A 27714-nucleotide genomic window follows, 5' to 3' on the forward strand; every position below is an offset into this window, starting at 1 on the left:
CGTAGGCTGTAGGAATAAAATAACCACTGGGTAGAAACGACCCTATACAGATATTTATTATATTGTCCCTTCCTGTGGTAGAGCAGCGTGAATATTTTTTAAAGAAAAATATAAATATATATTTAAGTCTATTTCACTGATTTCACCTCTGCACTTACACATTAAATGTCTGTATATATGCATGTGTGGAACTATTTAATACACAACACTTGGGCAATCATGTAGTCATGCATTACCAGGAGAGGCAGCCAGTACTTTAAAAAAAACGGACAGATTAGCAAGAAATTGACATGGTGAATGTGTGTGATTCGTCTGTGACAATGGCTGCCTCTGCTGGGAGAAGATGAGGCGTGCCCTTTAACTGTACCCATAACAGGTAATATTAGGACTGTAATGCCTATAGGAAACAAAGTGCCTAAACCTGCTTGTATTCGTTGTAGCTTCCCTTTAACGGAGGAATGTAAATTCATGGTACAAATTGGGTACTCTAAAAATAAAACCACTTTTTTCTCTCTCCTCCTTTCGTAATTCTTCATTTGGGCAGAATGGTTGGAAAGGGTTAACCCTACTGGGGAAGGGGGGGGGGGGGGGATTAAATGTTCACTTTAATCAGCACCGAACACAAACCATTGTAGTCTTAGAACAAACTGTACGGCAATTAATATGGTATAATTTTTCAAGGGAGGGTTGAAGCTGAATGGCGCCCCCCTCTGTTCCTCACCCACAGAAAAAGCAAAACAAAAGTTGTCAGCAGAAACTGCAACGGAAAGGAACATTTATTGAACACTTAACCGACATACACGTGGGGGTATAAAGCCAGCCCGAAGCACTCAGGACCAATCTGCAGCAGGAATTAATCTAAGCTCATGTCTTCCTCCTCCTCTTTCTTCTCCTTTGACTCCCTCTCTTTCTGAGAAGACGTGTTCTGCATCGCCTTGGCAAATGCTTCAATGTCTGGTAGGGTGAAGGACAAAAAAAATTAAAATAATTAGGAAAAAGCCACAGGGGGTCAGAGTGAGTGCCCAGCACAATGCCATAAGGTTCCACCTCCTTCACAAATGGAAACTGCTTCTCCTATATCGTTAGTCCAGATACAATCTAATGGAAAATAGGCACGACCACAAAGCAACCAACATAGGTAAAGCAAATCAAAACACATCTACCTCCTTTGTTGGCTGCGTCCACCGCCTCTGCTGGCAACCCAAACTGACTCATTAGTGGCCCCAGTTGGCAGGAGGCTAGAGCTGCACTGAACATACTCAGGGCCTGAGAAAAGAAAGGTATACTTGTTAAGGTACATGCCAGTACATCGTCCATTATATTACTTGGGAAATGGTGAATAAACATCTTCTTAGGGTACTCTCGCACTGGTGTTTTGGCTTTCTGTTTGTGAGATCTGTTCAGAGCTCTCACAAGTGGTCCAAAACTGATCAGTTTTGCCCTAATGCATTCTGAATGGGAAAAGGAGATTTTTGTATAACTTACCAGTAAAATCTCTTTCTCGCTCTTCATTGGGGGACACAGGAACCGTGGGTATAGCCATGTCCTCTAGGAGGCGTTGACACTAGTAAAAGCTGTTAGCTCCTCCCCTGGCAGCTATACCCCCTCCAGCCTGGAGAGAGAGCTTCAGTTTGTGAGAAGCAGTAGGAGAAGCAAGAAAACCAACGGAAAAAAAAAACGTGTAACAGCAACAGTGCCAAGAACCGAACCAGGTTCTAACCAGCAACAGCCACAACTGTGGCCCAACAACAATACTGGGTGGGTGCTGTGTCCCCCAATGAAGAGCGAGAAAGATTAAACTGGTAAGTTATACAAAAATCTCCTTTTCTCGCCCATATTCATTGGGGGACACAGAACCGTGGGACGTTCAAGAGCAGTCCACGGGGAGGGAAAAACCACAGACCCATGGAAGCAAGCGTCCCTGCTGGTAGCTAAGAAACTGCCGACTGCAAGACCTTGCGGGCTAAGCAGCGGCCGCAGATGCATAAGATTGCACCTGGAAAATTTTTTGAATGTGTGTAAGGAGGACCGGAAGCCACGTCACACAACTGCGCAGCCGAGGCGCGATGCCTCAGAGCACAAAAAGTGTACACCGCTCAGGGGAGCGAGCCGTGACACTTAAGGGCGGAACGGTAAGGCATTTGCAGACCGAATCCATCGTGCAATTGCCCCTTGGAGGCCGCCAATTCTTTGCGTGGAACCTCTGGATGACAAAAAAAAGGGGGGGTTCCGTACGCCGGAAGGGACTGGAGGCTGCCAATAATGACGTAGCTCCCTGCCTCTGGGAGTTAAAGAGAGGGACAGTGAAGGAAGGACAATTTCTACATTGAAGTGGAAGACAGAGACCACCTTCGGGAGAAAAAAGGAATGGGCCAGAGAACCGCCTTATCCTTGTGAAGACCAAGGAAGGGTTCTCTGCAAGAGAGCACCCCCAACTCAAAACACCCGTCTGATGGATGAGAGCCACAAGAAGAAAACCAACTTCTAGGACAGGAGCCGGAGAGATATGTCTCCCCAAGGGGATAAGACTGGAACTCCGAGAACTATATTCAGATGCCAAGGCGGTAAAGGACGGTACGGAGGAACTGTATGTGCCACTCTCTGAAAGGAGGTTTCCATGGCACCAGGGGGGGCCCCACCGTCAACCAAGACCCTAAAGGAAGGTAGTCTCTGAGTGGCAGTGACAAGAGACATCTCCTAGAAGGCGAACAAGATCAACGTACCACGCGCGACGGTGTCAATCCGGAGCGACTAGGATTTGTCGGAATGCCCTCCATCTGATTCTCCGTAGAACCCTGAGTAGGAGAGAAGAAACACGTAAGGAGGGAGAAACTCCCGCCAAGGAGATGTCAGGGCATCCATGTCGTATGTTTCCGGAACTCCTGCTCGGGTGAGAAGGTGGGGAGCTTTCGTGTAGCACACCCAGACCAATGGAAGGAGTCCCTATAGAAAGGAGGGATGTGGAGGTCGCCACAGCCCACCAGTTGGGACCGAAGCGTGCCTGGAATGGAAGGCCACTAAAAGAATACCCCGTGCAGGTGCAGATGAGGGAAGGTAGTAACATAGGAACTATGAATGAATCATGATCCAGAGGAGGAAAGGGACAGGGGAAGAATAGGCCAGGTCCAAGCCCATTTCCCGTAGAGACTGGCGCTATACAGAAGTAGCCAAGGATTTCAGTTGTAGAAGATTCCACCTGACGAAAAAACTAAACAGACAGACCCCAAGTATGTAGTGGTATGCAATACCGCTCCCACAGTAATAGCCAGTGCTCGCCCCGTCAGCACAAAAAAACAGAGGGAGGCGCTATCCGTAGAAGCCATGTACCATACTGCCCCAGTTTAAGTAGAGCAACCTTAAGAACTCTACCTGGAACTGCGCTGAACAGGAGCAACTGCCAAGCTGGCGCCAGGGTAGGGCCCCTACCTGAGGGGATGTCCCACTGCAGCGACCACGAACTCAAGCATTAGCGAAAGGCTGCACCTGTGGAGGAAAACACGCTGTAGCTGCTACCAGAGCGCCAGCATAACCACTTTCCCAGAGAAGGAGTGGTGGATAGAGAATACAGTCAGTGAGCACTTTACTCGTTGGAACGTACTCACCATATATGTGCAATGGTGTACACACTACTACTGATGCGGACAATATCATGACCGACTGGAACAATGAAGACCCATTGAGATGGGAGTCTCTAGGACACAAGTGATGCTAGTAAACCCCCTGAGAAGACAGAGGAGTTATAATCATGGCCAAAACCAGTACCAAAAAGAACACAATGAGAATAGCCACCGTATCCACTGGCGGCCTCATATAGCACTAGAGTAAGAGTACCGGGCACAGTTTAGTACCGACTGTTGAAATGCCGTATCTGAAGATATTCAGTTATTCCCCCGCTAATGGATCACTTGCAAAAGGGAGTAAGGCAGGCAAGAAGCACAGTGATGTGTAACACTCCGGCTATTGGAGTTTAGCGCGACAGTCGGATCGTATCCAATAGTGGTGCAATTACCCCACCTATGGAAGGTGGAATGCGTACGGAGTACTTAAGCCAGTGGTAGGGAAAATACCCCACCTATAAAGGAGTGTTAATGCCCACGGCGAGAACTAGTGCATATGGCGAGTCCTGTACCCTGTGGGAGTGCAATTAGCACCTAAGTAAGGGGGTAATGCATACAGCACACCTTGTAACCAGTGATAATGTCATCCCGGCACCCGTGGAAGGAGCTATTGAATACGGCAGGTACTGAACACAGTGGAGATGCAATTCCACCACCTACAGAAGGGGGAATGTATACGTCCGGCACTGAAATCATTGTTATTGTACTTAGTCCACCTATGACAGGGGACAATGTATAAGGTCAGTACTGTATCCCAAAGTAGTGCAATTACTCCGCCTAAGGAAGGGGGCAATGCCTACGACAAGTGCTGTTGGCCACCGTAGACGCAATCTTAGGAGGTTGCTTCGGATTCATGTCAGGGTCTGAGCCTGTTATTTCCCCCCCTCAGACGGACCCGCTCCTGTGAGAGATGGTGCGCCTGAGCGTGACCCGGGGAGGAAGGGAGTGGGTGCGGAGATGTTCGAGGAGAAGATCACCTGCTGTGGTCCGCTAGCGCGCAGGTCTGCCCCTCAGAATCTCACCCCTGGCAGATGCGGACTGCGTAGGAGAGGCTTAGCAACCAAACCACCTGGCTGAGAATTATCAACCAACGACCCGGGAGGGTGGATTGGGAAGTTCCAGTTGCCTCCCACTGGAATTGCGCAGGTGGGGGAATCATCAACCAAATGACCCAGGAGGGTGGATTGGGAATCCAGAGGTTCTCCACTGTATGGCGCAGGTGGAGAATTATCAACCAAACGACCCAGAGGGGGAAGGGGTTGGAATGCCTCAGCTGTCCTCCACGTGATGTACGAAGGTGGAGAATTATCAACCAAATGACCCCAGAATGTGGATTGGGAATTCCAGAGGTTCTCCGCTATATTGAGCAGGTGGAGAATTATCAACGAAAACGGCCCCGGAGGACGGATTGGGATCCTGCAGTGGTCTGTCACTGGACTGCGCAGGTGGAGAATCATCAACCAATTGGCCCCGAAGGACGGATAGGGATCCTGCAGCGGTCCGTCACTGGATTGCGCAGGTGGAGAATCATCAACCAATTGGCCCCGAAGGACGGATTGGGATCCTGCAGCGGTCCGTCACTGGATTGCGCATGTGGAGAATCATCCAAACGGACCCGGAGGGCGGATTGGGAACCATTAGAAGTCCCCCTTACCCGAGATAGGACACGGGCCCAGTGTGGAACCACACTGAACGGGTGGCCCTGCGGCTGAGGGGGACCCGAATGGACGCACATTTCCTTTATTATTATTTTATACATTTTTTTCTAGGAAGCCGGTCTCAATGACAGGCAGGAAGGGGTTAAAATTCTCCACTCATGCACTGTACTTAGGGGGAGGAGCCCCAGATCATCAGGTGCCAGCCTAAGAATGGTGGTGGCCAGGAAGGGTTAATGCAGTCAGGAGGACCAGTGACGAAGCTCAGCAGGTGTCTGGGGGAGGGGGACGGGAAGAATTTCGCGCCAGAGTGCCCCCCCCCCCCCCGAATGTTGCACCGGCCGTGTCAGAGAACGGCCACACTGACTGGGGGCGTTCACCCCGCAGATGATAGGCGGGTAGGGCAGAGAGAAGCGCGGGCCGGAACAGATGCGGTGCACAGCCAATTGCGCTGCAGTTAACCCCTTCCGGAGTGGTGCACCGGCGTCCTGCACCAAGGGGTGTAAATTGTGGTAGGTGTCGGGGAGCTGGGGCCTCTCTGTATGTGTGACCGAGCGTCACGGACCAGCGGTGCGCTCGGTCCCCACATGCTCCGCCGGCAGCCACAGCCACCAGGGAAAAGTCTGCTCACTCCATGGCATTGCGCCGCAGGCAACTCCCTTCACTCAGCAACCCCTGCAGCCGCCCGTCTGTTGCTCTAGGCCTCCGCTGGAGTCGTTGAGCTTAGGCACATCGCAGGGGAGGTGGGTAAGATCAGAGATGGTTGCTGACCAATGACTATGTCGGACGCCATCTTTTTGTATAATGGCGCAGGCATTGCCATTAACCCCCGATGGACTGTGCCCTTGCCTAGTAAGGGGGGAACTAGAAAGCCGCCACAACAGAGACTGCCCCTGGAAGGGTTAAACTGGCTAGAGATGCCAGGAGGTAGGTGGCATGCCTTAATCGTAGGTGTGCTTGGAGCGGGCCCCTGAGTGATAATGAACGAGGGAGGGAGGGGGATGAGGGTTGATACTTGCCTTTTCCCGTGTACTCACCTCATCCTGCCGCCATCTTCACCACTCCTCTGGTCCAGCAGGGTCACCCCTTCAGCTACTGGCACCGTAGTGGCAGTACGCTAGAAAAGGGGGGCTTGGTTGGGTGACCCCTTGGCTGGCGGGATGCAGGGGAGCGAGGCTGCCCTGGTCCACCTTGTATTCTGTGGGGGAGGCAGCAGTGCGGGTGACCGGCACTGGCGCAACTCGACCCCGGGAGAACAGGGAGGCGAAGCGTCCACTGTTTTCCCATCTGAAAAAGGAAAAAAAAAAAAATCTTCAGGAGAGGTTTTGCCTCCTATTGACACTAGAAAAAACTGAAGCTCTCTCTCCAGGCTGGAGGGGGTATAGCTGCCAGGGGAGGAGCTTACAGCTTTTACTAGTGTCAACGCCTCCTAGAGGACATAGCTATACCCACGGTTCCTGTGTCCCCCAAGGAATATGGGCGAGAAAGGATCCGCTCAGAATGCATCAGTTTGCCTCTGTTCTGTCTCCATTCCTCTTTAGAGGCGGACACCAAAAGGCTCCCTGCAGCGTTGGTGTCCATCTGACGAAACTGAGCCAAACGGATCCGGAGTCAATGGGGACGGATCCGTTTTCTATGACAATCTGGCACAATAGAAAACAGATCCGTCCTCAATGGTGTCCAAGACTGATCCGTCTTGGCTATGTTAAAGATAATACAAACAGATCCGTTCTGAACGGATGCAGACGGTTGTATTATCTGAACAGATCAGTCTGTGCAGATCCATGACGGTTCCGCACCAAACGCGAGTGTGAAAGTAGCCTTAGATAAAGAATTGTTTCATTCTAAGGGGTGGTCTGAGATTTTTAAAAAGATTGGCAAAGAACAGGAACATTTATAAAATTAAAGGATAAATGTCCGGCACTGACAATATTACATTCTTCTTTCACATGATCGCTGCTGCAAAATACTGGCCTCAGTGATCAAGCTAATGATGAATGGCACATGATCACTGCAAGACCACAGGGGAACAGAGTGGAGGTGCTGGAATTGGGGGGGGGGGGAAGGAGACGTTTAAAGTGTGAATAAAATGTTTTTTTCCTTTACTTTATATAGGCTCCTGCTCTGCCAATTAAAAATAAAAAAAACTTGGACAACCCCTTTAAAAGTTAGCTCAAGTACTTAAAGGATTAGCAGTGTTATAATTTCTACAGTAAATACATGTAGTTCAGTGATATGTCACAAGTTCTCAGGTTACAATCTGTACGTTAAGATCTAACTAACCGCAAGAACCTTGGAGGTACTAGGATGGTCTATTGGAACGCATTCCAGTCTATGGCCTATCATTGCCATTACTGAATGAAGCAGAGAAAATCTAGTAGCTGGCAAGTGGAAGCCCCTTCATTTTAGCAAGTGGCAGGAGACTCAGTATCCAGACCCCGCTGATAATATGCCGCCCGGATATGAGAACTTCACCGGATTACAATATGTTGAGAGCTCAGGCTTCATCTTTTAGCCTGTTTAGAAATGACCTATATACGCGGATAAAACAATGTGAGGCCGCAGTCACACTTGCATATGTGTATTAGAACCGCAAAACCCGGAAAACTATGGCTGAAGTGACCAAACTTATGGGGTTCTATGGTGATATAAGCTTGGTTCACTGGAGCCATGGGCAGTCAGGATGTTGCAGGTGTAATATGGACAATAAAATGCTGTGTAAGTCTACGTACCTGCTGGAACTGAGGAGAGGTAAGTGTATTCTGAATTTCCTCTGCAGTCTGTGGCAAGGACTCTCCTGATGGCAGATACGGCATTAAGCGCTCCTGAACATCAGCATTTGCCAGAATGGGAGCCATGATTTCAGGTGTGAGGACGCTGGCCAGATCCACTGCTGATAGACACACATGGTCATGTTTCAGATTTATATTCCGTTGTTCTCAAATTCTTTAAATGAAATCCAATACCAGCAGTGAGCAATAATCACTGTGCATGAATAGCTGGATTACAGTGTTGTAAGCTCTAGAATATCCAAACTCCATTTTCACATATAATTACCTAGCATGCTAGCCTCGCAAGTAGTAACTAGTCAGCCTGCAGGACACTTGGCAAGTCACAACTGCCATGTCCTAGTGAAAGTCACTGAACTCCAGAAAGATTAGCAGGCAGCGGCTGCCAGCCCCTACACCAAATGTCATCTCGTAACCATCTGTACTACTGTTCATTAATTGGAGCTTAAAAAATTACTTGTACTGGGCAGCGAAACTAGCCAAAACAGATTAGTCTGGCATGTAGGTTCAGGCAAATGATCATGATGAAGTATGTTGGCATAACCCCACTGTAATTACCTATACATCTACTTTATATCATGCGCTCTACTCCTCCAAGAAGAATACCGATGCCTTGCAAGGAAGCTGTACTGTAGCAAAGCAACTAACAGAAGTGTAGGTAGGTGCCACCAATGGACTGTGGCATGTTGATGAATGTGTGAGTGGGTTTATTCATACAAAGTCATGCAACTGTTCTTTCCCAGCAATTTGTGCAATCCCATGACTGCAAATAAAAAAACTAAATTGACTGTACTGTGTGAAAAAAAACAAAAACTAAGTGCTTTTAACTGTGGCTTAAATTAGTCATTTGCTTTATGTGGAAATTCATTTGCCATGCTTTGTACTCAAAGCTTTGTGGCTGCAAGCTAATAGACACCTAGCAGTGGATATGGAGCTCTAGTTCTTACTGGAATAGTTTAGCTTTTTGGAAATACCCAGTTACCTTGTCCACCTTCTGCGCTGGCAGGCACATTCATAGTCGCCAGAATATTCTGCAGGTCGCTTAGCTGAATGGGTTGTGTGGGGCTTGTGGCCGCACTGGCCCCATTGCTGGAGCTCACTGCAGGGCTGGGGGTTGCAGCAGGCACCGACACTGGAGCAGCTGAAGTTGTGGTGGTGGTTCGGGTGGAAGACGAAGTGGAGGATGGGGTAACTGCTGCTGATTGGCTCCGGGAGCTAATAAAAAAATAAAACAATTACTGCCATGAGTAGTTCAATCTTACGTACTACACTCAACCTTGAAGGAGAGGGCTGAAACTTTAATGTTACCTGGATGAGGAGCTGCTTGTTGTAGGTCCTCCACTGCCTAACAAACTAGCCAGACCTGGACCAGTCAGAGCACCAAGACCACCTGAAAGGTATCACATATCAATTCATTGCCTTACTCACTGACATTAACTCACCTTACTGCTGAAGAGGTGTGGATTACACTCTGCTTAAAGGGGTTTTCCGAGACTTTCTACTGATGATCTAGCCTCAGGATAGGTCATCAATATCTGATCAGCGGGGAGTCAAACACCCAGGACCCCCGCTGATCAGCTGTTTGAGAAGGCAGCGGCACTCGCAGTAGTGCCACGGCCTTCTCTCTGCTTTCACTAGGTCAGTGACATGTTCATTGGTCAATTGGCCTAGGCGCAGTTTAGGTTCATAGAAGTGAATGGGGCAGTGTGATACCAGGACAGAGCTGTACTTTGTGAGCACAGAGAAAGCCGCGGCGCTCACAGAAGCGCTGGTGCCTTCTCCAAAAGATGATCGGCAGGGGTCCTGGGTGTCAGACCCCCCACTAATCAGATACTAATGACCTATTCAGAGGATAGGTCAGTTATAAAATCCTGGAAAGCCCTTTTAAATAGCACTGCGCATAAAACTTGAGAAGTCAACTAAGTTGTTTAAAATGATGGATAACAGGAATACCATCATGTGATGGAAACTTACCGAGTCCCCCCAGTCCAGTTGGTCCAATCAGCTGCATTAGTTGATTGTGACTCATGTTTCCGAGTAGACTTTGCAGGCCTCCTTCTCCTAATGGGAGTAAAGGCACAAACTGTTTTACATTTATGCCGACAGTGCCGCCATCCTGCACACAATAAGGTTTTTTTAGGTTTCCTATTCTACCTCCTGTCTTTACTGTTGTTACAACTGTTAACATCATCTGTCACTTTCACAGACCACTAGCCCTAATGGAAATTAGGCAGGGGGTGCACAGCATACAAATAGCATTTCCCTGGCTGATTTTTAGAGAGAAAGCACATTCATGTGCAGGATGCTGTGGGCACATTTATCAAAGGAAACATTGTGATTGTGTTCTGTGTCATGTATAAAAGCAATTGATAGAACAACAGTGCTCACAATGGTCATGTCAAATTTATTCTGAATTATCAGCAATACAGACACGATGTATAGTACTGTGCCAAATGTAGCAGGAAGATCCTTTGTAAAGACTGGTTCTTACAACACTAATAAAGGCGCCCCTATGTGCCTGCCTTGCCTGCAGAGGAGCTAGGCTCAAAAGCTGGCCATGCACTTGAGATAACGATCGGCCGCATCGATCAGTTGTCCTTGGGATTATTCGTACGAACGATCCCACCAACTAAACTGCACAACCATGGAGTCCGTTTTTTGTTTTTGTTTTTAAGATAAAAACCAGACTCCCTGGTGGTTTAACACAATGGCAAGTGATCGGCTGTTTCTCAAACAGTTGGCCGGAATGGCTGAAATCTGCCATTCCAGCAGGCTTTAATCTTATGGATATGGCCACCTAAGGGTATTTCACACTAGCGTTATTCTTTTCCGGCATTGAGTTCCGTCCTAGGGGCTCTATCCTGGAAAAGAACTGATCAGTTTTATCCTAATGCATTCTGAATGGAGAGAAATCCGTTCAAGATGCATCAGGATGTCTTCAGTTCAGTCTTTGCCTTTTCAGGACGGAGATAATACCGCAGCATGCTGCGGTTTTATCTCAGTCCAAAATTCCGGAACACTTGCCGGAATCAGCATTTTTTCCCATCGACATGCATCAATGCCGTATCCGGCCCCGAGTGTTCCAGCAAAATGAATCCGGCATTGCGGTATGCGCATGCTCAGAAAAAAAATAAATGCTGGATCCGTTTTTCCAGATGACACCGGAGAAACGGATCTGGCATTTCAATGCATTTATCATACGGATCAGGATCCTGATCCGTCTGACAAATGCCATCAGTTTGAGTCCGTATTGACTGATCCGGCAGGCAGAACTGCCTGCTGGAATCCTCTGCCGCAAGTGTGAAAGTACCCTAAAGAGTCGCGCTGTACTTTCATTTAATAGAAAATGGTGGAACTAGCAAATTTCTAAATCTCAGTCTACTGTCACACTCGCGTTTTGGCTTTCAGTTTGAGATCCGTTCAGGGCTCTCACAAGCGGTCCAAAACGGATCAGTTTGCATTCGAATGCATTCTGAATGGAAAAGGATCCGGTTAGAATGCATCAGTTCGGTCTCCATTCCGCAGCGTTTTGGTGTCCGTCTGATGAAACTGAGCCAAACAGATCAGTCAATGAGGACTGATCCGTTTTCACTGACAATCTGTAACAATAAAAATGGATCCGTCCTCCATTGACTTTCAATGGTGTTCAAGACAGAGCCGTCTTGGCTATGTTAAAGATAATACAAACGGATCCGTTCTAAACGGATGTAGATTGTTATTACTGAACGGATCCGTCCGTGCAGAACCATGATGGATCCGCACCAAACGCGAGTGTGAAAGTAGCCTTAATTTAAAAAAAATTTAAATCTGCCTGCATCCACCTAAAAAAAAAAGCTGTGAAGTAATAGCCACTGTGAAGTCAGAGTCTCACTTCCACCCAAGTTGCAATCCACTGCCTATTGTCAGGCAAGATGGCTCAGAGGAAGTGGGGGGGTCAGAGGTAGCCGAGAGCCTGAGCCTGATAAAACTGCCTTTCTGTAAGTGTGATTTATTCCTCCTTACCAGCTTTCTGACCTCCCTAAAATAAAACAAACATAGTGGAAAGTAGTGCATCTAGCTATGCAGCTGAGAGGGAATAATACGGGAAGCCCAACACAAATGTTCCTTCACAGTTATGATTGTAAAAAGAAGCATAGGCATTATGCAAACTTATTTTTAAGACCTGGACTACACTGCGGCACCTGAGGGGTTAATTGCAGAGGATCGCCGCACGCAGTCATAGAAGCCGGGTATGGGATATGGCCAGCACCCACAGCCTGCATTTGTATTCAGGCATAAACTATATTCACTTTAATGTAATTATATTCATTGGTGGTGCAGTGCCCCCAACCCAAGTATTAAAAAGTATAATCACTGGTGGCGCAGTGGCCATAGGCGCCCCCCTCCCCCATTGTTATATTCATTGGTGGCAGTTTCTGATCGGAGCCCCAGCAGTGCAATTGCGGGGCTCCGATCGGTTACCATGGCAGCCAGGAGGCTACTAAGCCCTGGCTGCCATGGTAATCTCCCTGCTGCAGTGTGTACTATGCACAGGGAGCAGCAGGGAGAGTGTGAAGTCATTCACCCTAATAGAGCTCCATCAGGGTGAATAGGACAAGGGATGAAAAGATCCCAGGTTGCTAATAGTTAGTAAGTAAAAAAAAAAATAAGAAAAACATTACATATCTCCACGCCCCAAAAAGTGCGAACTATTTAAATATTTAAAAATATCTCCTATGTGGCACCCTAACAGAAAAAAAAAAAAAAAAGCATGGGACTGTTCTATTATGGGACGGAGGTTCCATAAAATGCGGAATGTAAATGGCTTTTTTGGAGTCTTTTTCGCATGGTATCGAAATCGAATCAAAATCTTTGTATCGTGACAACCCTATGCAAGACATGTTTTTTTTTCTAAAGTTATACCGTAATTATATGCATTTTAAATTTGGCGACTAAAAATTTTATTTGGCTCCTAAATTTTTCAGGTTAGGAGCTGATGGCTCCTTGATATTTTATTTTTTTAGTCTGGAGCGTAGATGCGTACAAATCTGCTGACAGATGTCCTTTAAAATAAGACAGCAGAAGCATTCACCTCCCAGTGCAGACAGCTCATGTCCACCACTGCCACTGCCGCCTAATGCTCCCGGCATAGGAGGGTTGTTGAGATACTCGTTGACTTTGCGGCAGTATTCTTCGTCTTTGTCAGTCTTGGGTTCCTGATGATAAACAAATGAGAAAATCAATTATATCATGGGAACATTTATTACCCATTGAACAGGAGCAGAAGTGATGACAGCACAGCCTGGGAGGCTGATATTTTTCCATCATTTGTGGACTTATTACTCAGATGCTGGGATGTGAAATTCTCTATTACCGTTGTCATTACATATTCATAGATTTTCTCTGCACAATAAGATCCTCACTTTGTACTCCAGTATATTCATATCCGTGTTATTACCACTGTGTATTATTATAGGTAAACCTTGAATCTGAATTGCTTTCCACTGGTTAGCAGTAGGATGCAGGAATATGGACTATAGTATATACACTGTAAATTACATGCTTGGGTATTCAATTGCTCCAATGGTATTCAACTGTCCGCCAGAGCCTGGAACAGCAGGGTGAAACTTACTTTCGTAAATTTTTGATGCTAAAGTCAGAAGCTGATTCAAAAGGAGTGGGCAATGTAAAAGGAGGACTTTATTTCTCCTTCCTGACAAAATCTTCTTTGTATCAATCGAGGGCCTTGTGGAGCTATAATACAGTGTACTGAGATCTACCCATTTTCAGAGATTCCCATATTATAGAATAGGTACTTCTACAAGACGGGGGATAACTTCCTGAAAGGTCAGTTCAACTCTGTTCACCATAAATGCCCCCGATTAGGGGAGGGTCCTGATAACCCCACCCGCGTGCAGTGATTGACAGATAACACTGCATCAACTGTGTGTGGGTGGGGGTACTCTGGACTCTCACCGTCTTTCCTAGGAGTCCTGTCAGGATTTACTCTGCTTTTTTTACTTCTATAAAGGGTCCATTCACACGTCCATGGTGTGTTGCAGACCCGCAAATTGCGGATCTGTAACAGACCCGGCCGGCACCCCCTATAGAAATGCCTATTCTTATCCGCAGCTGCGGACAAGTATAGGACATGTTCTATCTTTTGCGGAACTGAGGACCAGAAGATCGGGGCCGCGCTCCGCAAATGCAGATAGCACACTGTGTGCTGTCGACATCCATTCTGTCCCCATAGAGAATGAATGGGTCCGCACCCGTTCCGCAAAATTGTGGAATGGATCCGGACCCATTTGCGGACGTGTGAATGGAGCCTAAATAAAAGCAAAAATCACATTATAAATTCTGCAACCATATGTTACAATTCAATTTGCCACCAATTTCACAATCTCTGCTTGCTGTCACTAACTGGAAATATTCTTACTTATAAACAGAGGCAGAAAACTTTCCTACCCCAATACTTCTCCCAGGCATGCATTTTCTACAACTGTATCTAGTCTAGGGAATGGGGGAAACGCAATACCAGATCAGCGGGGGTCCAACTCCCGCTCACCTCTGCTGATCAGCTGTTTGAAGAGAGTGCACGTGAACGATAAGGAGTTCTTGTAATTACACTCCTGTCCTGAACAGGACGAATGAGCTGTAATTACACTGCTCTCCACTGCAATGCTGACTCACAGCAGGTAAACCTTCGAACAGCTGATCCAGGAGTGGTGCCAGGAGTTGGACCCCTGCCGATCTGATATTTTTCACCTATCCTAAGGACATGTCAGCAATATCAGTAACCAGACAACCCCTTTAACATTACTTACGCAATCTGATGCAAGTTACACCTGAAATCTAAGCCAGCTCCTACTTGGCGTAGATTTCAGTTGCTGGCGCATGGACCTCCCGAGATGTGCCAAAATCCATAAACACATGCTCCTTAATAAATTTGGTGAATCTCACTCCAGTGCAACTAAACTAATTCTGTCAGGTAAATAACATTTTTCTATTGTGACAAACTATCAGCACAAATAACTGAGGCAAACCCCAAGCGAGGAGATCTATTGTGGTATGTCCACATGGTGAAAAGGTCCTACGTGTATATTTTCCATGGCAGGAAGCTAACCGCTACTACACCAGTATACACTTACTGCAGTTTGTGTATTGCGCCAAGACCGCAGCCGTATGAACGGCAAGTGTTAATCCCCAATGAGGAACAATGGGAGACCGGATACATGCAGCTTTCCCACAAATTTCATTGTGCCATACACACTGAGATCCATGTGGATAATCAACTGTGTGAACATGAACTTAAAGGGTTTTTTCAGTTTTTTTTAATGATGACCTCAGTATCTGATTGGTGGGGGTCCAACACTCAGGACCCCCGCTGATCAGCTGTTTGAAAAGGCACCAGTGCTCACAGTAGTGCCGCGGCCTTCTCCCCCTTGGCCTAGGCCATGTGACATCATATTCATTAGTCACATGGCCTAGGCGCAGGTCAGCCCCATTGAAGTGAATGTGGCTGAGTTGCGATAGCAAACACAGCCGCCATAAAATGGATGGTGCTGTGCTTGGTGAGCCGAGAGAGGGCCGCGGTGCTACTGCAAGCTCTGGTGCCTTCTCAAACAGCTGATCTGCGGGGGGTCCTGGGTGTCAGACTAGGCTAGGTCTTTAGTATAAGTCTCAGAAAACACCCTTAAAGATGTAATATCTTCCAAATATATTTCCATTCAGTGCTTGCAAGCTGAAATATTGAAAATGGTTAGAAAAGTGGTTTCACACACAAAAAAACAAAAGCAAATTTGTGGCTGACCTGCATCCAGAAGAACAGTCTCTTCGAGCCAGCTTTGAACTTCAGCACGTAGACGCGGCCAGTGGTGCACTGGGCCACCCTCTTAAACTCGCAATCGTCTGGGAATATAATCAGATCCTGCAAAAGAAACAAGAATGGAGGAGTGAGTCGTGCACTTTGTAAGTGTCAATATCACAGCTTGTTGAGGGAAGCAGAAAGGACGTATTGGCCACAACACAATGCAGTCTGGTTAAATAAGCACCAGCTGGGCGCAGCATGGCTCCTCCAGAAAAATCGCCTTTCCCGTTACAGTGTCAGCCTTAATTGCCGCAGGATAAAAGCTCCTTCACCTGATCTCTAAAAACACCTTTAACACAATAAAAATAAAAGTTTAGATAAAAGACGGCACGAGTCGCTCCCAAGCCAAGACTCACATCATCCACATTTCCAGATGTCCTGTCCTTCCAGCAGAAGTGGATCAGGGAGTCGTCAGTTTGCTGGATGTAAACTTGTCCTTTTCTCTTGTCTGGAGTAACGGTACTGCCCTTCAGCGTCATCTTACCAGCTCGGAACTCCACCAAATATTTGCTGGAGGAGCCCCGGGAGCCGGGTACCAGGCTTGGGAACAAAGCTCCTGAAGACATTCTGAAAGAAGAAGAAAAAGGTCACTAAATGTCAGGTGGAAACAGTCAAAGGGGGCAAAGCTGAACAGCAGCGTCAGATGTGCCTCAAGAAAAGAGAAAGGTGGAGAGCCAATAACTATAGGGAGCAGCAGGAGAGACTGTGGCCGCGCCAAGAAGGGACATATCCTTTCTCAGCGCGGCCACGGCTTTAAAGGGGTAGTCTCATCTCAGACAATAGGGGCATATCACTAGGATGTGCCCTCATTGTCTTATAGGTGCAGGTACCACCGCTGGGTCCCGCACTTATACTGGGAACGGAGCACCGCAAAGTGGTGGCTGGAGAACTCCGGTCCGGCCACCACCAAGCTCTCTCCCCATAGAAGTAAAGGGGAGCATGCCGCGCATGACCGGCCTCCGCTCCCATTCACTTCTATGGGCCCGACGGAGATAGCCGAACCAGTGCTCGGCTATTTTCGGCAGCCCATAGGAAATGAATGGAAGGTGGCTGCTCATGCGCACTGCGGCCTCCACGATATATTCGATTTTGAGGCTCCCTTCTCCTAGCGATATGCCCCCATTGTGAGATGAGACAACCCATTTAAGCTGCCACTCCACTATCCTCAGCGCTGCGCCCATTGAAATGTATGGAAGGCAGAGAGGACATGGCCACCGGCAGGTTTATGCACGCGGGGCACAGTACATGTGGATTTTCCAGAAATTTTAACGCATCTGGATGGAACTCAAAAGTGAATGCCAGACCAAGCTCATTTATATTCAGTTCCCTCACAAATAATTTAAATTAGTCAGAGAGTCACCATTCCATATTAAAGAATACATAGTCAATATAACGTGTCCAGAAGACAATCTTGTCACACCACCAAGCCTGCATGTCTGGAAAGACCACCTTGTCCTCCCACCAGCCCAGGAGGAGATTAGCATAGGTCAGAGCACAGGGGCTCCCCATTGCGGTCCCCCTAAGCGGATGGAAGAACCACAAATCAAATAAGAAAAAATAAGGTGTTAAAACTAATTCCAGAAGAGTCAGTACAAAGAGTCAGACTGTCCTTGTTTTTAGGAATTCTTCCACCGCCATCAATCCTTTAGGGTCCATTCACACGTCCGTAATTTGGGTCCGCATTCGTTCCGCAATTTGCGGACCCATTCACTTTCGATGGGGCTGGAACGGATGCAAATCCACATCTCCTGGATCCGCATCCGTTTTTTCGGGATCCGCAATTTCGTTCCTGAAAAAAATAGAACATGTCCTATTCTTGTCCGCAATTGCGGACCAGAAAAGGCATTTTCTATTATAGTGTCTGTGACGTGCGGATCCGCAAATTGCGGATCGCACATTGCAGGTGTCCGTGTTTTGCGGATCCGCAAAACACTTACGGACGTGTGAATGGACCCTTAGAGTGAGGAATAGAACTACACAAATATTCTACACCTATGCTCGCCAGGGAGCATGCTGGTTCTACATTAATAGTCTCAGTCTTTCTTAGGAAGTCCATCGTGTCTCTGGTGTAAGATGGAAGGGCTGATTCAAAACTCTTCAGAACATGGTCAATATAAATACCACTATTCTGAGAAGTTCAATCTACACCAGACACAATTGGGCGACTCTTTAAAGGGGATAAACCCTTGTGGACTTTTGGTAGTCCATAAAACGTGGCTGTTTGAGTGTACTCGGCTTGAGAAAACGATATTCAACCTCACTGATGACACCCTTGGTAAGGCAGTCATCAAGAATGATGTCGGTGGGATCTGATGACAATACGATAACATTCCTGATCACTCAACAAACGTTCACACAACTGTCTGTATTGGGTGCACCCCATAACTACAAGGTTCCCCCTTAGCTGGTTTGATGACTATTGATGCATCTCTTTCTAGACTTAGAAGGGCCTCAATCTCAAAACCAGATAAATTACAGAAATGAGTTGAGGACATGGGCAATTTTTTTATATCCTCAATCACCATCCGTAAAAAAAAAATATCTACATGATCATAGTTCATGGGAGGCGGTAATTTAGTACTCTTAGGACATAGATCCGTAAATGGTCCACGTCCTGGTTCATGTGTGCCTTCATCAAGCAGACCCAGGAATATCTCCAGATCCGCAAATTCATTCTCCTGTAGGCCAAGTTGCTCACAAGTAAGCCTGTTATTATATTTCATAAACTTATGCCATTTCAATCTCCTTGACCCAAATAAAGGGGTCAAACTTTGTTATAGGTACAAACGAGTCCCTTTTTAAGCAGATTATATTCAGCCTTGCTAAGTACACGGGAAGAAAGATTCATTATTTGTAGTTGATCTTTGTCCTCTAACCCTTTCCCACCTTGGTTCGATCCCGTAATTGGTAGGAGTTGCCTTTGGCTACAAAATCTCCCCGGGTACTTGAGTAGGGGCTGAAGAGGAGGGCAAGAATGAAGGCGATGAAGACTCGCCCCCTTTCCCCCTCCGGCCGCTTGATCTTGGCCATCTCCTGTTATTATACCGTCCTCCCCTTTGACCCAGTCTATAATTCGTTCGGCCTCTAGAATTGGACTCAAGATCTGAGAATTCCGTTCAGAGGAAGAAGGGTCAGTCTCAGAGAGAGGAGATGGTTTGCGTTCTGCTTGATATGCCCTATTCTCTCTGAATTCCTTGAGGTCCTTGTGGAACTGCCTGTGCTTTCATTCCTTAATCCGGCCCTGGAATCTCTCTACTGCAGTCAGCAATGAAGATTCCCTCCTATTAAAATCAGGGTCAGTCTTAAACGTCACAGCCAAGTCAATCAAGCCCCTCAATTTCTCAGAGGACCTAAAAAAACTAAACAAAAAAAAAAAAAAACACAACAACTTTCCTCTTCAAGCAGTAAATTCATTAATCTAAGTGAACTATTCGGGAGTTCTTGTTCCCGCCTTACCAGCAGTCCTGGTGATCGCATACGTTCTGCTGGAAAGATGGGTACACGTAATCCCCTAGGAATCATTTTATGCTCCAAATAACTTTCTAGAGATCTGATCTCCCACCAGGATTTTATGTTCTTTTTATATTCCTCATACAGGTCAATAAATGCAAGTTTACAATTTAGTGAATTTGATAAACCAGGTAACTCCTTATCTGAAAAAATATCTTGTGCTTCCTTAATAAGTTCCTCCGTAAACAATGTACCCGACAGAAATCCCGCCATAGAAAAACAAACAAACAGTCACTGAAAATAATATCTAGAAAGACAGTTGCAATACCAACAACAAAATCACTGAGGGCAACTTCTTAGAACTTCACTTTTATTAAATATCCAATAAAACAGGTCCCAACAGGACCAATATACTCCCAGTACGACGACCACAGAGCAATCAATTGGGGACGGCCAGAGGCAAATCTGGGTAGCATCAATAAGAGATCAATACTCTCCCTAGGGTAACCCCAATCAAAATCTGCTCAGCCCAGAGATACACCTTGATGGTAGGAGTACCCTGTCCACACGCAGCCCTATGGCTCAGTTCACACCTGAGCGTTTTACAGCGCGTTCCTACGCGCTGTAAAACGCTCAACAAGGAGAAACCAATGCTTCCCTATGGGAATGGTTCTCACCTGGGCGTTTAACAGCGCGTACGATCGCGCTGTAAAACGCCCGACGCTCACACAAGTACAGGAGCGTTTTTTTGGGCGCTTGTCGCGCGTTCCCGTACATAGACTTTCGGGAACGCGCGACACTGTGTGCACACTTGTCTCTGTATGCGCGCTTGTAAACGCCCGTACAATCGCGCATACAGAGCGCTCCTTTCAGAACGCTCAGGTGTGAACTGAGCCTATCACTTATCTGAAACGCACATTAAATCGAGAATCCCAATTTGGTACAAGAGACACAATCCCATACACAGTCCTGACGCGTTTCCCCTTGTAATGCACAAGGTTCGTCAGGGGACAATAAAGTACCAAGAATGAACAGAAATGCCCGATATAACTCAGCATACACATACTTCGGGACTGCCCATCCCGGTCAGGTGACCCGGGTATGCGTCCCTTTGGGTGGAATCCTTTATCTCCCCCCTCTTTTTTCAAAACACTCTTCCTCCCCAATGTAGGTAATCTGTCCAAAGCTCCAGGCTAAATAGCCAAGTATAATGTCAGCGCACACAACAGCGCAGCCTCAGCACAAACCACAAAACCGCGGCGGGAACACACAGCGGTCACGTGACATCCCCCCGCAACCGTCCCAGACATGGCAGTGCATTCCACCAGCAGAGAACCTACACTCACGGATCCCGCGATACCACGCCAGGGGGACGCAACAAAAATACACCACGGTCACATAATGGGACTCCTCCAAACATGGCCGTGCGCTCCACCCAGAGCAGGTGTGGAACACAAAATCCATCCCAGCGGAGATAACAGCACGGCATAGAAGGGAGGTATCAGATAAGTGATAGGGCTGCGTGTGGACAGGGTCCTCCTACCATCAAGGTGCATCTCTGGGCTGAGCAGATTTTGATTGGGGTTGCCCTAGGGAGAGTATTGATCTCTCATTGATGCTACCCAGATTTGCCTCTGGCCGTCCCCAATTGATTGCTCTGTGGTCGTTGTACTGGGAGTATATTGGTCCTGTTGGGACCTGTTTTATTGGATATTTAATAAAAGTGAAGTTCTAAGAAGTTGCCCTCAGTGATTTTGTTGTTGGTATTGCAACGGTCTTTCTAGATATTATTTTCAGTGACTGCGCCTTCCATTACACGCTTCATTTACTAGGTTCCACACATGAATGGATGAGGAGCTTTCATCAGAATCCAAGGCCTGGACCTTTATAAAGAGTCTGTGCAACGTATGGAAGTGAGAACGGGGGCCACGTCGGGGGCAAAAGTGGATCCTCCTTACTAAAGATGGCCGTACTCATTAAATGTATATTGGCCAAACGCGACTATTAAAACAGGACTGGCTGACAATCTAATGCAGGGATCAGCAACCATCGGCACTCCAGCTGCTGTGAAACCACAACTCCCAGCATGTATACATGCTCGGCTGCTGTTCTAACTCCCATAGAAGTGAATGGAGCATTCTGGGAGTTGTAGTTTCAGAACGGCTGGAGGTTTCTGACCCCATGTCTAAATTCTTTATACGGTCTCCCTAACATTCCCCGGATAGTAGATATCTCAGGACATAAGCCTGCACCTGGGAAGTCTCTGCGCTCTCACCCATATGTATGTGGGATGGGTATCGGGAGAGATGTGGGCTAAACAAGGGTTCAGCTAACAGGTCCACACGAGGCTCGTTCCCCAGTATACCTGAGGCAATTGTCACACGTTACCCGACTCCAGCCATGTCCTTTTACCTGTAGGCCCCCTGTTCACCAGATATAGGCCCATGTTAGCCAATTGGCAGCCAGGGTCCAATGGGGCAGAGACCACCCATCTCCTCTGCAGCACTGTCCTGATGCTAGTGACAAAAAACCAGCATTGCCGTATTCCAAACTGGTCACTTTATTGAAAGAGAAAAATCAAGCAATGGAAAAACAACAACCTTCTTGATGCGTTTTGGGCACCCAGACCATTTTTGTCAAAAGAATGGCATGATCATGAAAAACTGGAGTTAAATCATGATCATGCCATTCTTTTGACAAATGGCCTGGGTGCCCAAAATGTGTCAAGAAGGTTATGTCTTATTGCTGGAGTGTTTTTTCTTCCAATAAAGTGACCAGTTTAGAATACGGCAGTGCTGGGTATTTTCTCTGGTCACCGTGACACGCCGACAGCCTTGTGGATATCGTGGTTCTCCGATTGCGCTGGTGAGGGGGGAGATTCCCCGTATCGGGGGGGGGGGAAAGACATTTAAGATGTAGTCCCAGATCAGAACGCTGTCCAGTGGGGTTGAGCAAAAATAAAGGAGCAAGATCTGCGGATAATAAATAGCAATGTCAATGGGGACAAGATCATGTCTCACACACAGACAACCACACAGGGGCAAAGCAATATATCCACTTTATCTAGATGGATATTCCATGAGGTCGAACAGATATAGGGCATGGCCATTTAAAATTTGATGGATATGGGAAAAAAAGGCTTAAATCCAACGGAACCGGACGAAACAATGTATCAGATACACAACACAGATATATATTGTGAATTGACATGTGAACTTAGTGATCAAAACAAAATGATGTAAATAAACCATAATCTACCATTAAAACCATTGTCTATACTGAGTCAGACATGAATAGAACACTACCTATCTATCTACATTGTTTACATTAAATTCAATGTTGAGTCCCTGGGGTTGTAGCGATTGTAATGTAAAGATCCATTTCAGCTCTTTTTGTCCTCTACATGCGCTCCCTATCACCACCCCTCTTGTGGACGTCAACAGAGTCAATGACCCTAAATCTCAATTGGCTGACAGTGTCCAGTCAACAAAATGCTATGTGGGAGAAACAACCATGGAAATTAGGGAGCGTATTAACAAACACAAAAGCACCATTAGGAAAAAAAATGGTGGACAAACCGGTGGCTAAGCATTTTGTTGACTGTGGATACTGTCAGCCAATTGAGATTTAGGGTCATTGACTCGGTTGACGTCCCCAAGAGGGGTGGTGATAGGGAGCGCATGTAGAGGACAAAAAGAGCTGAAATGGATCTTTACATTACAATCGCTACAACCCCAGGGACTCAACATTGAATTTAATGTAAACAATGTAGATAGGTAGTGTTCTATTCATGTCTGACTCAGTATAGACAATGGTTTTAATGGTAGATTATGGTTTAGGCCTCTTTCACACTTGCGTTGTCCGGATCCGTCATGTACTCCATTTGCCGGAAGTGCCCGCCGGATCCGTAACACCGCAAGTGAACTGAAAGCATTTGAAGACTGATCCGTCTTCAAAATGCGTTCAGTGTTACTATGGCAGCCAGGACGCTATTACAGTCCTGGTTGCCATAGTAGTAGTGGGGAGCGGGGGATCAGTATACTTACTGTCCGTGCGGCTCCCGGGGCGCTCCAGAATGACGTCAGAGCGCCCCATGCGCATGGATGACGTGATCCATGCGACACGTCATCCATGAGCGTGGGGCGCCCTGATGTCACTCTGAAGCGCCCCGGGAACCGCACGGACTATAAGTATACTGCTCCCCCGCTCCCCACTACACTTTACCATGGCAAACAGGACTATAGCGTCCTGGCAGCCATGGTAACCATTCAGAAAAAGCTAAATGTCGGATCCGGTAATGCGCCGAAACTACGTTTAGCTTAAGGCCGGATCCGGATTAATGCCTTTCAATGGGCATTAATTCCGGATCCGGCCTTGCGGCAAGTGTTCAGGATTTTTGACCGGAGCAAAAAGCGCAGCATGCTGCGGTATTTTCTCCGGCCAAAAAAAGTTCCGGTCCTGAACTGAAGACATCCTGATGCATCCTGAACGGATTTCACTCCATTCAGAATGCATTAGGATAATCCTGATCAGGATTCTTCCGGCATAGAGCCCCGACGACGGAACTCTATGCCGGAACCCAACAACACAAGTGTGAAAGAGCCCTTATTTACATCATTTTGTTTTGATCACTAAGTTCACATGTCTATTCACAATATATATCTGTGTTGTGTATCTGATACATTGTTTCGTCCGGTTCCGTTGGATTTAAAGGGTTTCTGTCACCCCATTAAACCGTTTTTTTTTTTTTCTTTACTAATATTCCCTATAGTGCGATCTCATGATACATAAGCAAATTAATCATTTTGGTTCAGTAGAATTTGCTAAAAATCGATTTTTAAAATATGCTAATTACCTTGCTACCAGCAAGTAGGGCGGCTACTTGCTGGTAGCAGCCGCATCCTCCGATGGTAATGACGCCCCCTCGGCATGCTGATTGACAGGGCCAGGGAAGGGAATCGTTCTCTGCTGGCGCTGTTAGAATTTGAAATCTCGCGCCTGCGCCGTACCCGTCTTCAATCGGCGCAGGCGCACTGAGAGGCGGCCGCTCGCTCGACCGCTCCATCCTCAATGCGCCGATGACGTCATCAAGTACACCGGGAAGAGAAGACGCCGGCATCGCTGGAAGGAGGCGGAGAGTGTGGTGACGTCGCTGGATGCTCGAATCAGGTAAGTATGTACATAATAAGCATGCTGCCACAAAAACCAATAACGAAATGGGAATAAATAATTTTATAAAAATGACAGTTATTAACACTATACCACCAACGATTATTAATAATAAATCTCTTCCGGGTGTACTTGATGACGTCATCGACGCAGGCGCATTGAGGATGGAGCGGTCGAGAGAGCAGCCGCCTCTCAGTGCGCCTGCGCCGATTGAAGACAGGTACGGCGCAGGCGCGAGATTTCAAATTCTAACAGAGCCAGCAGAGAACAATTCCCTTCCCTGGCCCTGTCAATCAGCATGCCGAGGGGGCGTCATTACCATCGGAGGATGCGGCTGCTACCAGCAAGTAGCCGCCCTACTTGCTGGTAGCAAGGTAATTAGCATATTTTAAAAATCGATTTTTAGCAAATTCTACTGAACCAAAATGATTAATTTGCTTATGTATCATGAGATCGCACTATAGGGAATATTAGTAAAGAAGAAAAAAAAAAAAAAAAAAAACGGTTTATTGGGGTGACAGAAACCCTTTTTTCCCCCATATCCATCAAATTTTAAATGGCCATGCTCTATATCTGTTCGACCTCATGGAATATCTATCTAGATAAAGTGGATATATTGCTTTGCCCCTGTGTGGTTGTCTGTGTGGGAGACATGATTTTGTCCCCATTGACACACACAGGCCGAACAGTTAGGTCTGTTGATAGGACCTTCCAGTTGGTTGTACTTTCATGTGTGCAAAGGACCTTGCGCCCAACAAGTGATCATCATGTGACGCGATGACACATTATGCACGTGACTGACGGCTACGCATCACGGCGATAGCGCGATAACGTCATGGACATGTGCACTGCGATTGGCCAGACGCCGAGATGGATGGGAATATGTCTAGCGTTATTGGACGATGTTTATGTGTTTCGGGTACAGATTTATTTCATTATATGTATCAGACGGCCTGATTACTGAAGAGGCGGTTTCTAATTGCACTGAGCTTTTTAATGATTAGCTCCAACATGTGGTGGGAGAGGTCACATATCTGTACTTAACATGGACAGTTTCTACCTTTTGTATACTTGACAAAGGCTACTGCGCGGCCGAAACGTCGTACTGTGTGTGTGCACTCAAGGCTTCCAATAAAGGACGCACTGGATATGCTGCTGTGACTACCATCTTTCATTGCTATTCTGCTGGTGGGGTCACTGTGTACATACATTACTGATCCTGAACTACATCCTGTATTATACTCCAGAGCTGAACTCACTATACTGCTGGTGGAATAAAGAAGATCATGACCAGAGTCTTCTCTTTTTGCAAGTTTATTCCAGTTCCACACATGAAACAAGACAACCCTTTTGGCTTATACCAAGCCTTTCTCAAGCCATACTGTAGATCACAAATTTTCAGATTTAAACACAGAGAAGGGGGTGTATTTAAATGCATACGGAGCAGCACTCACTATTCTGCTGGTGGAGTCACTATGTTCATACATTACTTAACTTGTACCGATCTGGAAATACATCCTGTATTATACTCCAGAGCTGCACTCACTATTCTGCTGGTTGAGTCACCAGGCTCAAACTGGCGCACAGGAGAACCCCCTGGTGAGCCCTCAGTTCCCACCGCCTGCAGAGTTACATACAGTGTCCATACACACAGGCTGCAGAATTGAGGGGGTGAGACAACATTTCCACGTAGCTGTACAGTGCGCCCTGGGAGTCACTGTGTATATGACAAGTTACGGTTACATCAGAGCCATTCTGGGTCAAAATTGAAGAGATATATATATATTATATTTTATTTTTTTCATCTGGTAAAATGCCAGACTCCCCAAGAAGCCCAAACCCTTTAACCCTGGGCTCCACTCAGTTATGTGTCATTTCTGGCGTTCTGCTCCTACAACCTGCGTAAGGCCTCTTTCACACTTGCGTTGTCCGGATCCGGCATGTACTCCATTTGCCGGAATTACACGCCGGATCCGGAAAAACGCAAGTGAACTGAAAGCATTTGAAGACGGATCAGTATACTTACTGTCCGTGCAGCTCCCGGGTGCTTCAGAATGACGTCAGAGCGCCCCATGCACATGGATGACGTGATCCATGCGACACGTCATCCATGCGTGTGGGGCGCTCTGACGTCACTCTGGAGCACCCGGGGAGCCGCACGGACGGTAAGTATGCTGCTCCCCCGCTCCCCACTACACTTTACCATGGCAAACAGGACTTTAGCGTCCCGGCAGCCATGGTAACCATTCAGAAAAAGCTGAACGTCGGATCCGGCAATGCGCCGAAACGACGTTTAGCTTAAGGCCGGATCCGGATCAATGCCTTTCAATGGGCATTAATTCCGGATCCGGCCTTGCGGCAAGTGTTCAGGATTTTTGACCGGAGCAAAAAGCGCAGCATGCAGCGGTATTTTCTCCGGCCAAAAAACGTTCCGTTCCGGAACTGAAGGCATCCTGATGCATCCTGAACGGATTTCTCTCCATTCAGAATGCATTGGGATAATCCTGATCAGGATTCTTCCGGCATAGAGCCCCGACGACGGAACTCTATGCCGGACAAGAACACCACAAGTGTGAAAGAGCCCTTACACTCTAGAGCTGCACTCACTATTCTGCTGCTCCAGTAACACTGCACATACATGAAGGTCACATCTGGGTTGTCTTCTGTCCATTATTGAGTCAGAAAACAAAAACATCAATTTCTGTTATCTAGTGGATCCCAACCGTGACCCCCTGACCTAGAACAGGGTCCGCTTCCGGAAGACCAGGGCTCCACAGTCTGCGCTCTGTGTAGGGCACAATCTATGACTGAGCCCCCGACACCTGTGAGCGGAGCCCCCGACACCTGTGAGCGGAGCCCCCTCCTATACGGATCCTGGGCTACAGCCGGTATTCACCATTGCAAAGTTCCAGGACACAAACCTCAGGATCACAGCCAGAGACTGCAGGGAAGCAGATGTGGGATTCACTTCCCAATGATAGGACAGACCCCCGGCAGAGCAGGTTATATACCGGCTGTTATCATCTACACAGATACCATACATGTACCACACACACCCGGACCCCCGGCAGAGCACGGCCAGGAGAACCCCATGTCCCCGGCTTCCCATTACCTGACTCTCCGTACACCCTTCTCCACAGACGCTGCTGAAGGCCGCTCTGACGTCACTCATACCGCCTCCTGCC

The 27714-nt window shown here is 47.1% G+C and overlaps 1 protein-coding gene across 2 annotated transcripts; it reads right to left on the bottom strand.

Moving 5' to 3' along the window:
• Nucleotides 1–758: 758 nt before the first annotated feature.
• ADRM1 (ADRM1 26S proteasome ubiquitin receptor) lies at nucleotides 759–27714 on the bottom strand. Of its 2 annotated transcripts, none has more exons than XM_040434995.1 (10): nucleotides 27642–27714; nucleotides 16267–16477; nucleotides 15854–15970; nucleotides 13133–13256; nucleotides 10036–10122; nucleotides 9370–9451; nucleotides 9044–9276; nucleotides 8005–8162; nucleotides 1164–1266; nucleotides 759–954 (listed from the first exon to the last, which is right to left on the bottom strand). In XM_040434995.1, exons 2-10 carry the CDS (start codon nucleotides 16474–16476, stop codon nucleotides 854–856), a joined length of 1215 nt encoding a protein of 404 aa, XP_040290929.1. In that variant the 5' UTR covers nucleotide 16477; nucleotides 27642–27714; the 3' UTR covers nucleotides 759–853. The 2 variants fall into 2 exon arrangements, with proteins under 2 accessions (XP_040290929.1, XP_040290928.1); XM_040434994.1 differs by having other exon boundaries at nucleotides 8005–8165.

Source organism: Bufo bufo, chromosome 6 (genome assembly GCF_905171765.1).
Source record: "Bufo bufo chromosome 6, aBufBuf1.1, whole genome shotgun sequence".
Lineage (NCBI taxonomy): Eukaryota > Metazoa > Chordata > Amphibia > Anura > Bufonidae > Bufo > Bufo bufo.